Source organism: Tursiops truncatus, chromosome 5, assembly GCF_011762595.2.
Source record: "Tursiops truncatus isolate mTurTru1 chromosome 5, mTurTru1.mat.Y, whole genome shotgun sequence".
Classification (NCBI taxonomy): Eukaryota; Metazoa; Chordata; class Mammalia; order Artiodactyla; family Delphinidae; genus Tursiops; species Tursiops truncatus.
This window is the reverse complement of record NC_047038.1, coordinates 64715467-64728616: the sequence shown is the minus strand read 5'-3', so window position 1 is coordinate 64728616 and position 13150 is coordinate 64715467. Positions and strand designations below refer to the sequence as shown.

At 41.4% G+C, this 13150-nt stretch overlaps 1 protein-coding gene across 7 annotated transcripts in view; it reads right to left on the bottom strand.

The window, feature by feature from the left end:
* Window positions 1–12645, bottom strand: part of NSUN7 (NOP2/Sun RNA methyltransferase family member 7) — a 70567-nt gene extending 57922 nt beyond the window's left edge. For 6 of the 7 annotated variants that reach the window (XR_012331971.1, XR_012331970.1, XM_019928289.3 and 3 more), the window contains exons 1-2: window positions 12495–12645; window positions 11551–11965 (exon numbers count right to left, since the gene is read on the bottom strand). Coding sequence is in view for 5 of the 7 variants with exons in the window: in XM_019928289.3 (XP_019783848.2) it covers window positions 11551–11878 (328 nt within the window). In the remaining 2 variants the exon portion in view is untranslated. Of the gene's footprint in view, window positions 1–11550; window positions 11966–12127; window positions 12355–12494 lie in introns of those variants that run through there. The other variant, XM_033856958.2, reaches the window with a different exon arrangement.
* Between the last annotated feature and the right edge of the window lie 505 nt (window positions 12646–13150).

Below are 13150 nucleotides of genomic sequence, written 5' to 3'. Positions count from 1 at the left end.
CAGAAGGCCTTCCCTAGAGAAACACCCTTGGACTCTCTCCCTACCCCTTACTTATCACTCCATGTGAAAAGAAAATTGAATTTATTTAATTAGTGAATTTGGAAGAATGAACAGGGGCATATATCACTCCCTCCCCCTTCCAGTCTTTGTCTGCCAGTGTTTCTGCAGGAGGTGGGCATGCATTCCAGACTGCTCTTTGCCACACGCCTTGCATGAGTTGGGTGGAGGGATCTGCAATTCTTCAGCTGTGTCTGGATTAGACGGGAAGTTCTAATTCAGGAATAAAGTATTTGCAAGCCTGCTTGACTGAAGATCTAAAGCCATGTCCCCGGACATCTTTTTGTTTTTTCCTCTCCGTGGGTTCCAAACTCAAGTGTAAAAGGAAGAGTGCTATTTATTGGATCCCTAAAACTCACACAGTCTGTCTGATCATCCCTCCCATTCTGGAAGAAAGATGGAAGATATTTCTTCTTTTGACTCTCCCCTAGGTTCTCCTTCTCTATTTTTACTGTGTCCATAGAGTTTCCTTTAAATGATCCACTTTATATAATTCACTTCTAGAACTTTCATTTCAAGGATGCCAAGGCTGAGGGGGATCAAGAAGGTGGAGTAGGAAGATGTGGAGCTCACCTCTCCCCCAAAAGAGTTCAAAATTACTTCTACATGTGGAACAATTTTCAGGGAAAACTAACTGGAAACTGGCAGAAGAACAAAGGCAGCAAGAAACAGCTCCACGTAACCAGGCAGAGACAGAAAAAAAAAAAAAAAAAAAGCATCAGGTTGGGAACTGAGCCCCCAGGAGTGACCTCTGTAAGGAAGAGAAGGTCCACACAGGTGGACCCTCGCCCTGGGGAGTAAGCAGGTCGAACCACAATCTGGGCATCCCAGTCCTGGAGTCCAGCGTAGAGGAGACAGGCCCCCTTGTCTGCTGAGAAATCCACTGGGACAGACAGAGGGCTGGAGAAGCCTAGGCTCTACACGTGAGGAGTGACCACATGCTGGCTTGCTGAGAACCAGGGCAAAGAGAGCCTTGTACTGGCAACTGCCGCCTTGCCCCACTTCCCAATCCAAAGGGGCGAACACCCTGGCCCCATTCACTCCACACCACAGCCGGGCATGAAATCTGGGCAGAGACTCAGTGTAACTGCATAGAGACAGACCAGGCACCTGGGCTGTGATCCGGGTGGAGCCACAGCGGCCACTGTCAGCATGCATGTGAGGTAGCGCCACGGGAGCCTGCAGTGGCTAAGTGCTGAATCTTGGGCACATAGACCCTAGGAGAGAACTCAATCTAGCTACCGCAGAGATAGCTGGGAGGTCCTGGGGCGTGGTGTGGATGGAATGGTGACAACCACTGTCAGCAAGCTCAGGAGTAGCAGTGGTTAGTCTCCTAGCAAGAATACCCCAGTGTGCCCACACCACACCGCAGCTTAGCACTAGATATGGGGCAGACAGGTCCTGGGAGTCTGCCACAGAGGCAGCCCAGACCTCAGGCAGCAGCGCAGCCACCTCAATTCCCGCAGCCACAACACCCCGACCCTCAGCCCCAGCCTACTCCACACCATAGCCTTTAACTAGATCTGAGACAAAACAGAGAAAGGGACACAACCCTGGGCTGCTTCTGAGTGGAACTATGGATGCCTACACAGGCAGCACACAGGTGCTCTGTGACCATGTGGGCGTCACTTGCTTCAGAAATCACCTCCTTTGGGGCACAGCATGTACTCAAGGCCAATGGAGTCCGACTGAACCCAACCCTCAAGCCTTCCACCCCAACAGCTGGGGAGCAGACCCTGCCCCTGACAGGGCAGTGACAGCCACGGAGCAGAGAGAAAGCCCTGCCTCACATCCAGTACAGGCTCTGGACACCAGAATACCAGCCACACTCCCATCAAGGGGATAATGTCCAGCACACCCTGAGGAAAGATGCGACTGAAGTCCATACCAAAACCAGCCACTGTGCCAAAAACACTGGACACACACAATCTATGCAGGGACACTCCCACATAAAAACACCCTTCAAGACCACCGTAGATAACTGTTCCTCCTAAATTCATAGAGACAGAGAAAGTTAAGTAAAACAAAAAGGCAGAGGAACTACTCCCAATTAAAAGAACAAGAGAAATCCCCTGAAAGAACAGATAATAAAACAGAGCTCACGGGCTTCCCTGGTGGCAGTGGTTGAGAATCTGCCTGCTAATGCAGGGGACACGGGTTCGAGCCCTGGTCTGGGAGGATCTCACATGCCACGGAGCAACTAGGCCCGTGAGCCACAACTACTGAGCCTGCACGTCTGGAGCCTGTGCTCCGCAACAAGAGAGGCCGCGATAGTGAGAGGCCCGCGCATCGCGATGAAGAGTGGACCCCGCTTGCCACAACTAGAGAAAGCCCTCGCACAGAAACGAAGACCCAACACAGCAAAAATAAATTAATTAATAAACTCCTACCCCCAACATCTTCTAAAAAAAAAAAAGAGCTCACTAGTTTACTAGACCCTGAGTTCAAAAAGGAGATAATAAAAATTCTAACTGATTTAAGAAAGAGTATCGATAGAAATGCACATCACTGTAATGTGGAACTAGAAGCTATAAAGATGAACCAATCAAAAATAGACAATTCAATTGCTGAGATTAAAAACCAATCTAGAAGCAATGAAGAGCAGACTAAATGCCACAGAAGAATGAATAAGTGACCTGGAAGATAGCAAAATGGAAATCACTAAATCAGAAGAGCAGACAGAAAGACAATGAAAAAAAAAATGATATCAACATACGAGATTTATGAGATAATACAAAACGTGCCAACGGATGCCCAATAGGTGTTCCAGAAGGGAAAGAGAAAGAGAATTGAAAGTGTAATTGAAGAAATTATGGCTGAAAACTTCCCAAACCTAAACAAGGAAACAGATCTCAGGTACAGGAAGCACAGAAGGTCCCAAAAAAGATGAACCCAAAGAGACCCACACCAAGACATATCAGAATTAAAATGACAATTTTATTTTATTTTATTTTATTTGGCCACACCACACCGCTTGCAGGATCTCAGTTCCCTGACCAGGGATCAAACCCGGGCCACAGCAGTGAAAGTGCCAAGTCCTAACCACTGGACCACCAGGGAATTCCCTAAAATGACATTTAAAAATAAAGAAAGGATTCTAAAGGTAGCAAGAGAAAAACAAAGAGTCAGTTACAAGGGAACCCCCATATGGCTATCAGCAGATTTCTCTGCAGAAAACTTCGCAGTCCAGAAAGGAATGGCATTACATATTCAAAGTCCTGAAAAGGAAAACATGCAGCCTAGGATACTCTACCCAGCAAGATTATCATTTAGAACAGAAGAAGAGAAAATTTCTTAGACAAGCAAAAACTAAAAGAACTCAGCAATATTAAACCTACCCTAAAAGAAATATTGAAGGATATTCTCTAAATAGAAAAGAAGCAAGAAACTATAGGAAAGGGAAAATCACAATAGGAAAGGTAAATATATAAAAGGACAGAAGATCACTTCAGTCAGTACACAGATTAAAAAACAATCAAAAAATTGTAAAAGCAATTATAACTACAACTAACAGTAAAAAGATATGCATGAAGAAAATAGGACAGCAAAATCACAAAATGTGGGTGAGGGGAGTATAAAAATATAGATCATTTAGAATGTGTTTGAAGTTGAATGACTATCAGTTTAAAGCCAGTAGACACAGCTGTGAGTTAACATACTTGAACATACTTGAAACTACAGTATATTTTAAATTTGTGGTTACTCCATGGTAACCACAAATTTAAAATATACTGTAGTTTCACAAGAACCAAAAAGAAAGTAACTCAAGCGTACTACAAAAGAAAATTATCAAACCACAAAAGGAAAAACAAAAAGAAGAAATAAAGAACTATAAAAACAACTGAAAAACAAGGGTTAAATGGCAATAAGTACATACCTATCAATAATTACCTTAAATGTCAATGGACTAAATGCTCCAATCAAAAGAAACAGCGTGGCAGATTGGATGAAGAAACAAAAACAAGAACCCTTAGTGTGCTGCCTACAAGAGACTTCCTTCAGGGTGAAAGACACACAAGCTGAAAGTGAGGGGATGAAAATAGATAGTTCATGCAAATGGAAACACAAAGAAAGTGGGGGTAGCAATATTCACATCAGACAAAATAGACTTTAAAACAAAGTCCATAAAGAAAGACAAGAAGGGAATTGTATAATGATAAAGAGATCAATACAAGAAGATAATATGCTCGTTAACATATAATCCTCCAATACAGCAGCACCTAAACATATAAAAGAAACAACAACAGACATAAAGGGAGAAACTGACAATACAGTAGTAGCCAACCTTAACACCCCTTTGACATCAATGGACAGATCATCCAGACAAAAAATCGGTAAGGCAACAGAGGTTCTAAATGACACAATCAGTTGAACTTAATTGATATCTACAGAATACTACATCCAAAAAAACCAGAATACAGATTCTTTTCAAGGGCACATGAAATGTTCTCTAGGACAGACCACATACTAGGTCATAAAACAAGCCTCAACAAATTTAAAAGGACAGAAATTATTTGAAACATCTTATCTGACCACGACAGTATGAAACCAGAAATCAACCACAGAAAGAAAAACAGGAAAAGAATGAACACATGGAGACTAAACAACATGCTACTAAGAAACCAATGGGTCAACAATGAAATAAAAGAAGAAATGAGGAAATGCCTCAAGACAAGTGAAAATGAAAACACAACCTTACAAAATCTGTGGGATGCTGCCAAAGCAGATCTAAGATGGACATTCACAATGAATCAGGCCTTCCTCAAGATACAAGAAAAATCTCAAATAAATAACCTAACCAACCACCTAAAAGAATTAGAAAAAGAAGAACAAACAAAACCTAAAGTCATCAGAAGGAAGGAAATAATAAAGATCAGAAAAGAAATAAATACAGATCAAGAAAACAACAGAGGGGGCTTCCCTGGTGACGCAGGGAAGGTTGAGAGTCTGCCTGCCGATGCAGGGGACATGGGTTCGTGCCCCAGTCTGGGAAGATCCCACATTCCGCACAGCGGCTAGGCCTGTGAGCCATGGCTGCTAAGCCTGCGTGTCTGGAACCTGTGCTCTGCAATGGGAGAGGCCACAACAGTGAGAGGACCGCGTACTGCAAAAGAAAATAATAATAAATTTTAAAAAAAAAGTAGAAAACAACAGAGGGACTTCCCTGGTGGCACAGTGGTTAAGAATCTGCCTGCCAGTGCAGGGGACATGGGTTTGATCCCTGGTCCAGGAAGATCCCACATGCCGCAGAGCAACTAAGCCCGTATACCACAACTACTGAAGCCTGTGTGCTCCAGAGCCTGCATGCCACAACTACTGAGCCCATATGCTGCAACTACTGAAACCCATGTGCTCTAGGGCCCGCATGCCGCAAGTACTGAGCCCGCGTGTGCAACTACTGAAGCCCGTGCTCCTAGAGCCCTTGCTCCGCAACAAGAGAAGCCACTGCAATGAGAAGCCCATGCACCACAACAAAGAGCAGCCCCTGCTCGCTGCAACTAGAGAAAGCCCATGTGCAACAACAAAGACCCAACACAGCCAAAAATAAATTTTAAAAAATAATAAAATAAAAAAATAAAATAAAGTAAAATAGAAAACAACAGGAAAGGTCAATAAAACCAAGAGCTGTTTTTTGGAGAAAGATAAATTCAACAAACCTCTAGCCAGGTTCAACATGAAGAAAAGAGAGAAAACCCAAATAAACAAAATAAGAAATGAAAGAGAAGTAACAGCTGATACAGAAATACAAAAAAATCATAATACTATGAACAGTTATATGCCAACAAATTGGACAACCTAGAAGAAATGGACAGTTTCTAAAAACATAAGATTTACAAGAACTGAGTCCAGAAGAAACAGATAATTTGAACAGAACAATCACCAGACGTGAAATAGAATCTGTAATTTAAAAAAAAACTCCCTGCAAACAAAAGTCCAGGAGCAGACGGCTTCACTGGGGAATTCTACCAAACATACAATGAAGAAATTATACTGAGCCTTCTCAAAATATTCCAAAAAATTGAAGAGAACGGAACACTGTGAAATTCATTCTATGAAGCCACCATCACTCTGATACCAAAACCAGACAAAGAAACTACAAAAAAAAGGAAATTATAGGCTAATATCTTTAATGAATATAGATGTAGAAATCTTCAAAAAAATATTAGCAAATTGAATCCAACAATACATAAAAAGGATCATACATCATGACCAAGTGGGATTCATCCCAGGGTCTTAAAGATGGTTCAACATATGCAAATCAATCAGTGTGACACACCACATTAACAAAAGGAAAGAAAAAACCACAGATCATCTCAAAAGACGCAGGAAAGCATCTCATAAAATTTGACATTATTCCTAATAAAAACTCTCACCAAAGTGGGTATAGAGCGAACATATCTCAACATAATAAAAGCCATTTATGACAAACCCACAGCCAATATAATACTCAACAGTGAAAAGCTGAATGCCTTCCCACTAAATTCTGGAACAAGACAAGGATGCCCACCCTCACCACTTCTACTCAACATAGTACTGGAAGTCCTAGCCCCAACAATCAGATAAGAAAAAGAAATAAAAGGTATCCAAATTGGAAGGGAAGAGGTAAAATTTACACTATTTGGAGAAGACATAATACTCTATACAGAGAATCCTAAAGTCTTCACACAAAAACTATTAGAACTAATAATGAATTCAGCAAGGTAGTAGGATACAAGATTAATATACAGAAATCTGTTGGATTTCTTTACACTAACAATGATAGAGAAAATTTTAAAAGTTATATCGTTTATTGCATCATAAAAAAGAAACAAAACCCTAGGAATAAACTTAACCAAGGAGGTGAAAGACCTATACACTAAAAATCATAAAACACTGATAAAGGAAATTGAAGATGATTCAAAAAAATGAAAAGGTAGTTCATGCTCTTGGATTGGAAGAATTAATATTGCTAAAGTGAAGCACTCTATAGATTTAATGCAATCACTATCAAAATACCCATGACATTTTTCAAGAACTAGAACAAATAATCCTAAAATGGATATGGAACCACAAAAGGCCCAGAACTGCCAAAGCAATCCTAAGGCAAAAGAACAAAGCTGGCGGTATAAGCTTCCAGACTTTAGACTATACTACAAAGCTACGGTAATCAAAACAGTGTGGTATTGGCACAAAAACAGACATATAGATCAATGGAACAGTATAGAGAGCCCAGAAATAAATCCACATACCTATGGCCAACTAATCTATGACAAAGGAGGCGAGAATATACAACGGAGAAAAGACAGCCTCTTCAGCAAGTGGTGTTGGGAAAACTGGACAGCCACCTGTATCAATGAAATTACAACATTCCCTCACACCATCCATAAAAATAAGTTTGAAATGGCTTATATTACTAAATATAAGACATGACACCATAAAACTCCTACAAGAGAACATAGGCAAAATATTCTTGGACATAAATCGTAGCAATATTTTCTTAGGTCAGTCTCCCAAGGCAACAGAAAAAGAAAGCAAAAATAAATAAATGGGACCTAATCAAACTTAAAAGCTTTGAAACAGCAAAGGAAACCATCCGCAAAACAAAAAGACAACCAATGGAATGGGAGAAAATTATCTGTAAACAATGCTACCAACAAGGGCTTCATATTCAAAATATACAAACAGCTCATACAACTCAGTACCAAAAAAACAAACAATCCAATCACAAAGTGGGCAGAAGACCTAAATAGACATTTCTCCAAAGAAGACATACAGATGGCCAACAGGCACATGAAAAGACACTCAACATCACTGATTATTACAGAAATGCAAAGCAAAACCACAACAAGCTATCACCTCACACCAGTCAGAATGACTATCATCAAAAAGTCTACACATAATAAATGCTGGAGAGGGTGTGGAGAAAAGGGAACCCTTGTACACTATTGGTGGGAATGTATATTGTTGTAGCCGCTATGGAAAACCATATGCAGGTTCCTTAATAAAACAAAAAATAGATCCATATAATCCAGCAATCCCACTCCTGGGTATATATCCAGAAAAGATGAAAACTCTAATTCAAAAAGATACACGCACTCCAATGTTCATAGCAGCACTATTTATAATAGCCAAGACATGGAAACAACCCAAGTGCCCATCAACAGATGATTGGCTTAAGATGCGGTGTATATATATACAATGGGATGTTATTCAGCCATAAAAAAAGAATGAAATATTGCCATTTGCAGCAACATGGATGGACCTATAGAACATTATACTTAGTGAAGTAAGTCAGACAGAGAAAGACAAATACTATCTGATATCACTTATACGTAGAATCTAAAAACAATAAAAATGAATCTATACATAAAACAGAAACAGACTCACAGACGTAGAAAACAAACATGATTACTAAAGGGAAAAGGAGCGACAAATTAGGAGTATGGGATTAACAGGTACAAACTACTATACATAAAATAGATAAGCAACAAAGATTTACTGTATAGCACAGGAAACTATATACAATATCTTGTAATAAGCTGTAATGGTATATAATCTGAAAAAAAATAACTGAATCACTTAGCTATAACCTGAAACTAACAGAATATTGTAATTCAACTATACTTCAGTTAAAAAAAAAAGAATGCCAAGGCCCTCTTATAATTATAAACATAGGTACATGGGGTTTTTGTATCTGTGGAAGGAGGGAAACTTGACAACCTTCATAGATGTTGTCATACATTGTTGCTGGGAGAATTAAGCACTGTCTGTAAGACTCCTTTGAGAAAGGACAATAGAAAGCTGTACCTGGTCTCTTCTGGACTTTGTCCTGTGTATATTTTTCTGGTGCTGATCTTAATCTTTATCCTTTCATTGTAGTAAACTGTAACCATGAGTATAACAGCTTTACTGAGTTCTGTGAGTCCTTCTAGTGAATCATTGAACTTGAGGGTGGTCTTGGGGATCCCTGACTACACATACTTATTCCCAAAGCCATAACCAGACCATATATTAAGTATTTGCTAGGTTTTTCACTGACAGGTTACATGATTTTGAAATGACCAAGTTAATGCCACAGCCAGTTCCTCGGACTGAGAGGTCATCAAATACTATTTACAACTAGAGAGGTTGGAGAAAGAATTAAACCAGGAATAAGATCAACAATTTCAGAAACATCTCTTTCCTCAATTTTTTTTCTTAATGGGTTGTTCATTAATTTTTTTTTAAAGAAATCGTTTCGCCAGTTTTTCTTCTGTTTTAATATTTAATAGTCCTTGAAACATCCAGAGATACTTTTAAAAAATAAATTAGCTGCTAGTACTCTACTTCTTTGACATAAGTCAAACTTAACAGGAATAGCTTACTCTTCATTACCTTCTTTAACAGACAATTGACCTTGCAGTTATTTAGCAGAGTGAGACTAGAGGTGGTCATTTCAACAAACATGATTCTGAGCCCTTTAAACCTTTAAAAGATTAATCAGAAAAATACACTCTCTGCTTTGAAATACCTTATACACAAAGGACATCAACAAAAGGGCAAATAATAAAACTGGAAAACATAAAACACAACCAAAAAAATACACTTAACATTTGTATAGATTTTTTTCTTCGTACTTCCTTAAAAAGATATGGTAATATGATTCAATTATCTGTTCACAAATTCACAAACAAAAGAGACCATTACCCAAGCTCTCTTAATTTGTACATTAACCTTTTCAGCTTTACTGCTCCTATAAAACCTTAGAGAAGAAATCCTCAGTTTTCTTTCCTGAACCGTGATTCCCTGAACCTATACTGTATAAGCGAGATGTGAGTCTACAAAATATTACATGTGAAAGTATTGATAGAACACTGATAATACAAAAGACAAAAATGAAATGCATAAGAGTCTCCAATATTTTAAAGCAAAATATCAGGTTCTTAATTATCTTGGAAACCCACTGAACTTAGGAATTCTAGTTTTATTCCATTTGAACATCAGAAATTATTCAGATGATAATTTAAAGCAAGATATTATTATCATTAAGAAGAAAGTAATAGTTGTACCAAGTAAACAACCAAAGCCATCTCATCTTAGAATTTGAACTTATAAAAATGAACATTTCAAGGAAAAGTAGGTTTATAAATGTCTATGACAATAATTTATGTAAATGGGAATTTCTAGGTTATTAAAAAATGTCAGTCACAAGACCCTTTCATAAAACACAAATATAGATCAAGAGAAAGAAAAAGATAATCTACCATACACATCACTATAGCATGACCATCTAGTCAATGCATTAATTTTACAAAGAATAATTTCAGGCTTTTATAATTGATTTCTAAAGGTAAGTTTCAATATTCTTATCGGGGGAAAAAAATTGTCTATAATAGAATTTTGGCATTACCATTAAAATATCAACTAATCAACATAAATGCCTAGTCTGCATTTCACTGCTGCAAGGAGAAAATGTTCAAATGTTCACCTGACTCATGATTTAAAGTACAACACTCTGGTTGGTCTTTAAATCTGCATTTTAAAAAGGAAGAGGAGGGAAGGGATGAAATAGAATCTGAAAGATTAAACTGGAGGAGGGAAAAATGGCTAAGATAGATTTTAAAAGGAAAAAAAAAGATCACAAGCAGAAAATAAAGAAATGAAACCCAAAGAGTAGTTGCCTCTTAACATCATATAAATTTTTCTCTGTGATGGCAAATTCCTGGCTTCAGAGTTGAGCTACCTCATGTCTGCAGACAACCAAAAATATACATTCGTATCTGAGTAATTAATGGGACATTTTAATTCACTGAACAATTGTTAACTGCCTCTGTGCAAGGATGTGCAAGGCCCAGTAAGTACTAACACTAAGGAAATATATGCAAATGAGTGATGCCCTTTCTGGGTGTCTCTAAGAAGCTCATCATTTCAGCCAGGCTCCTAATACTCCAAACATTTCTGGAAATTCTTTTGGAATACTCAGTACACAAACCAATATAAACTTTATAGTTCATATTGTATTATAGTTTATAGCTAGTACAGAAACATGTCTCCAGGCCCTTTGACTGCTCTCACAGTAAAAATATTTGATTCTGTACTGGAGTCAACTCCATACTCAAGTTGATCATTACCCACCATTGAGGAAATCTGCAATATTACACCTCAAATCCTGGCAGCAAGTTAGAAAGGGGACTTTTACAAAAATTCGAAAAAATAAATTTACAAGCTTCCAAAATTAAAGCGAATGGCAGTGATTCGGATCATCTTAACTTGCTTTAATTTTGACCCATCTAAGGACAAGGCAAGGTTCTAGGCACGGGGAAATCTGCAGAGAAAAAAACGTTTCTGGCCTGAAAGAGCTTGCTGTACAGGGAAACTCTCCTAATGCCTGGACATTTGCAACTGACCAAAGATATTCATAAGCCTAAAAACAAAATCTGGTGTGTGCATGAGGGGGCAAGAAGGGGGACTGCACTCCACAAATTCTCTCATTATTTTCCGTTAGTGCTGACTGTCAAAACGGGTACTACTCACACTTCAGGGCACTGAAAGCCAGCTCATAGGCCAAACGCTGAAAGGATTCATCCTCAGACTCGGTGGAGGACGGCAGGGGCTCATTCCCATACTTTATTAAGACCTTCTCTGGTGAGTTTTCGAATCGAATGCCCTGAAAAATGTTCGCTGCCATAATGTAAACGGAGTCCGGATAGCCAGTTTTTTCGGGCAAACCAGTTGAGGTTTTTTCGCTGTATGCTGTGTCCCCTGACAGTGCCAGGGAAGAGAGTTGGAGGTAAGAGAGTTGGGAGATCTCCTCGGTAGTTTCTTCTTCCGAAAACTCCCCTTTACTGGCGGGGTCAAGCATGTTTGCCCCTTCACTGTAGTAACTCAAGCTTGAATTACAATTCAGATGTCCCAGGAAATGGTTTTCCTTGTACCTTAAGCATCGTCTCTGAAAAGAAAAGATTATCTCGGTAAATCACTATTTCTGCACGACCACACTTGGTGGCCCACCCAGTGTGGCCCTAAAGACCAAGAGGTGGCATTTACTGGCCGACCCGAGCATCCCATACTTCGAGCCGGGCAAGTCCGAACGAAACCTCCACACACTCACAAAGGGAGAGGGGTGGAGACGGCTCCCAATCGCCTCCGAAGCGACGAGACTTTTACCAAGGCCCGTTTGGGAGCGTCTGCGGCCCCTCGGGCGCTCCTTTTCACTGGCTCCCGCGAGTCCTCCCTCACCCCAGAGGGCGGATGTTCCCTGGGGCTTTGGGGACAGAGACGCCGCAGCCGCCAGCACTTCGGGCACCTGTGGCTGGTGCCTGAAACAACGCCCTCGGGAGCCCCGGGACTGCGGGGCTGCGGCGGCGACCCGCGCCGGCAGTTTGGTTCAAATGAGCCTCTCCCACCCGCCTGGGTCTGGGCAGGGGGGTCGCGACCCCAGCTCTCGCTTCGCTCCGGTTCCCGGAGGGAGGACGCACCTCAGGGCTTCGCCCGCCCGTGCGCTGTCGCGCTGGACGGACGCGGCTGCGGAGCACGGCGGAGGGCGAGGCTGGTGAACCAGTCGACTCAGGCCGCGGAAAGGTAGGCCTCCCCCGCCTGTAGCAGTCCGCCGGCCCAGGACTCGGCTCTCCTTGGCAACCAAGGTGGGGGAGGGAACGCCGCCGGAGGGAAGGGCAGTTCCCGCGGGATTTGGCCAGAGCCTACTTTTCCTCAGCGAGTTGCTCTTCCTCCCTCGTCCCGGGACGTTTGTGTCAGCCCTTCGTGGCGTTGAAGGCCCATGCACAGTTGGACCGCGGCATCCTGAGCGTCCTCGACTTCCCCAGATTCACAGGTGGCCCCTTTTCCCCAACACGTCCCCTGCGGTCTCCTTGAAAGCAAGAATTTTGTATCTCTGACAACACCCAGTTTAGCGGGGGCGCAGGAAATGTTAAAACAGATGAGTGGGGCTTCCCTGGTGGCGCAGTGGTTGAGAGTACGCCTGCCGATGCAGGGGACGCGGGTTCGTGCCCCGGTCCGGGAAGATCCCACATGCCATGAGCGGCTAGGCCCGTGAGTCATGGCCGCTGAGCCTGCGCGTCCGGAGCCTGTGCTCCGCAACGGGAGAGGCCACAGCAGTGAGAGGCCCGCGTACCGA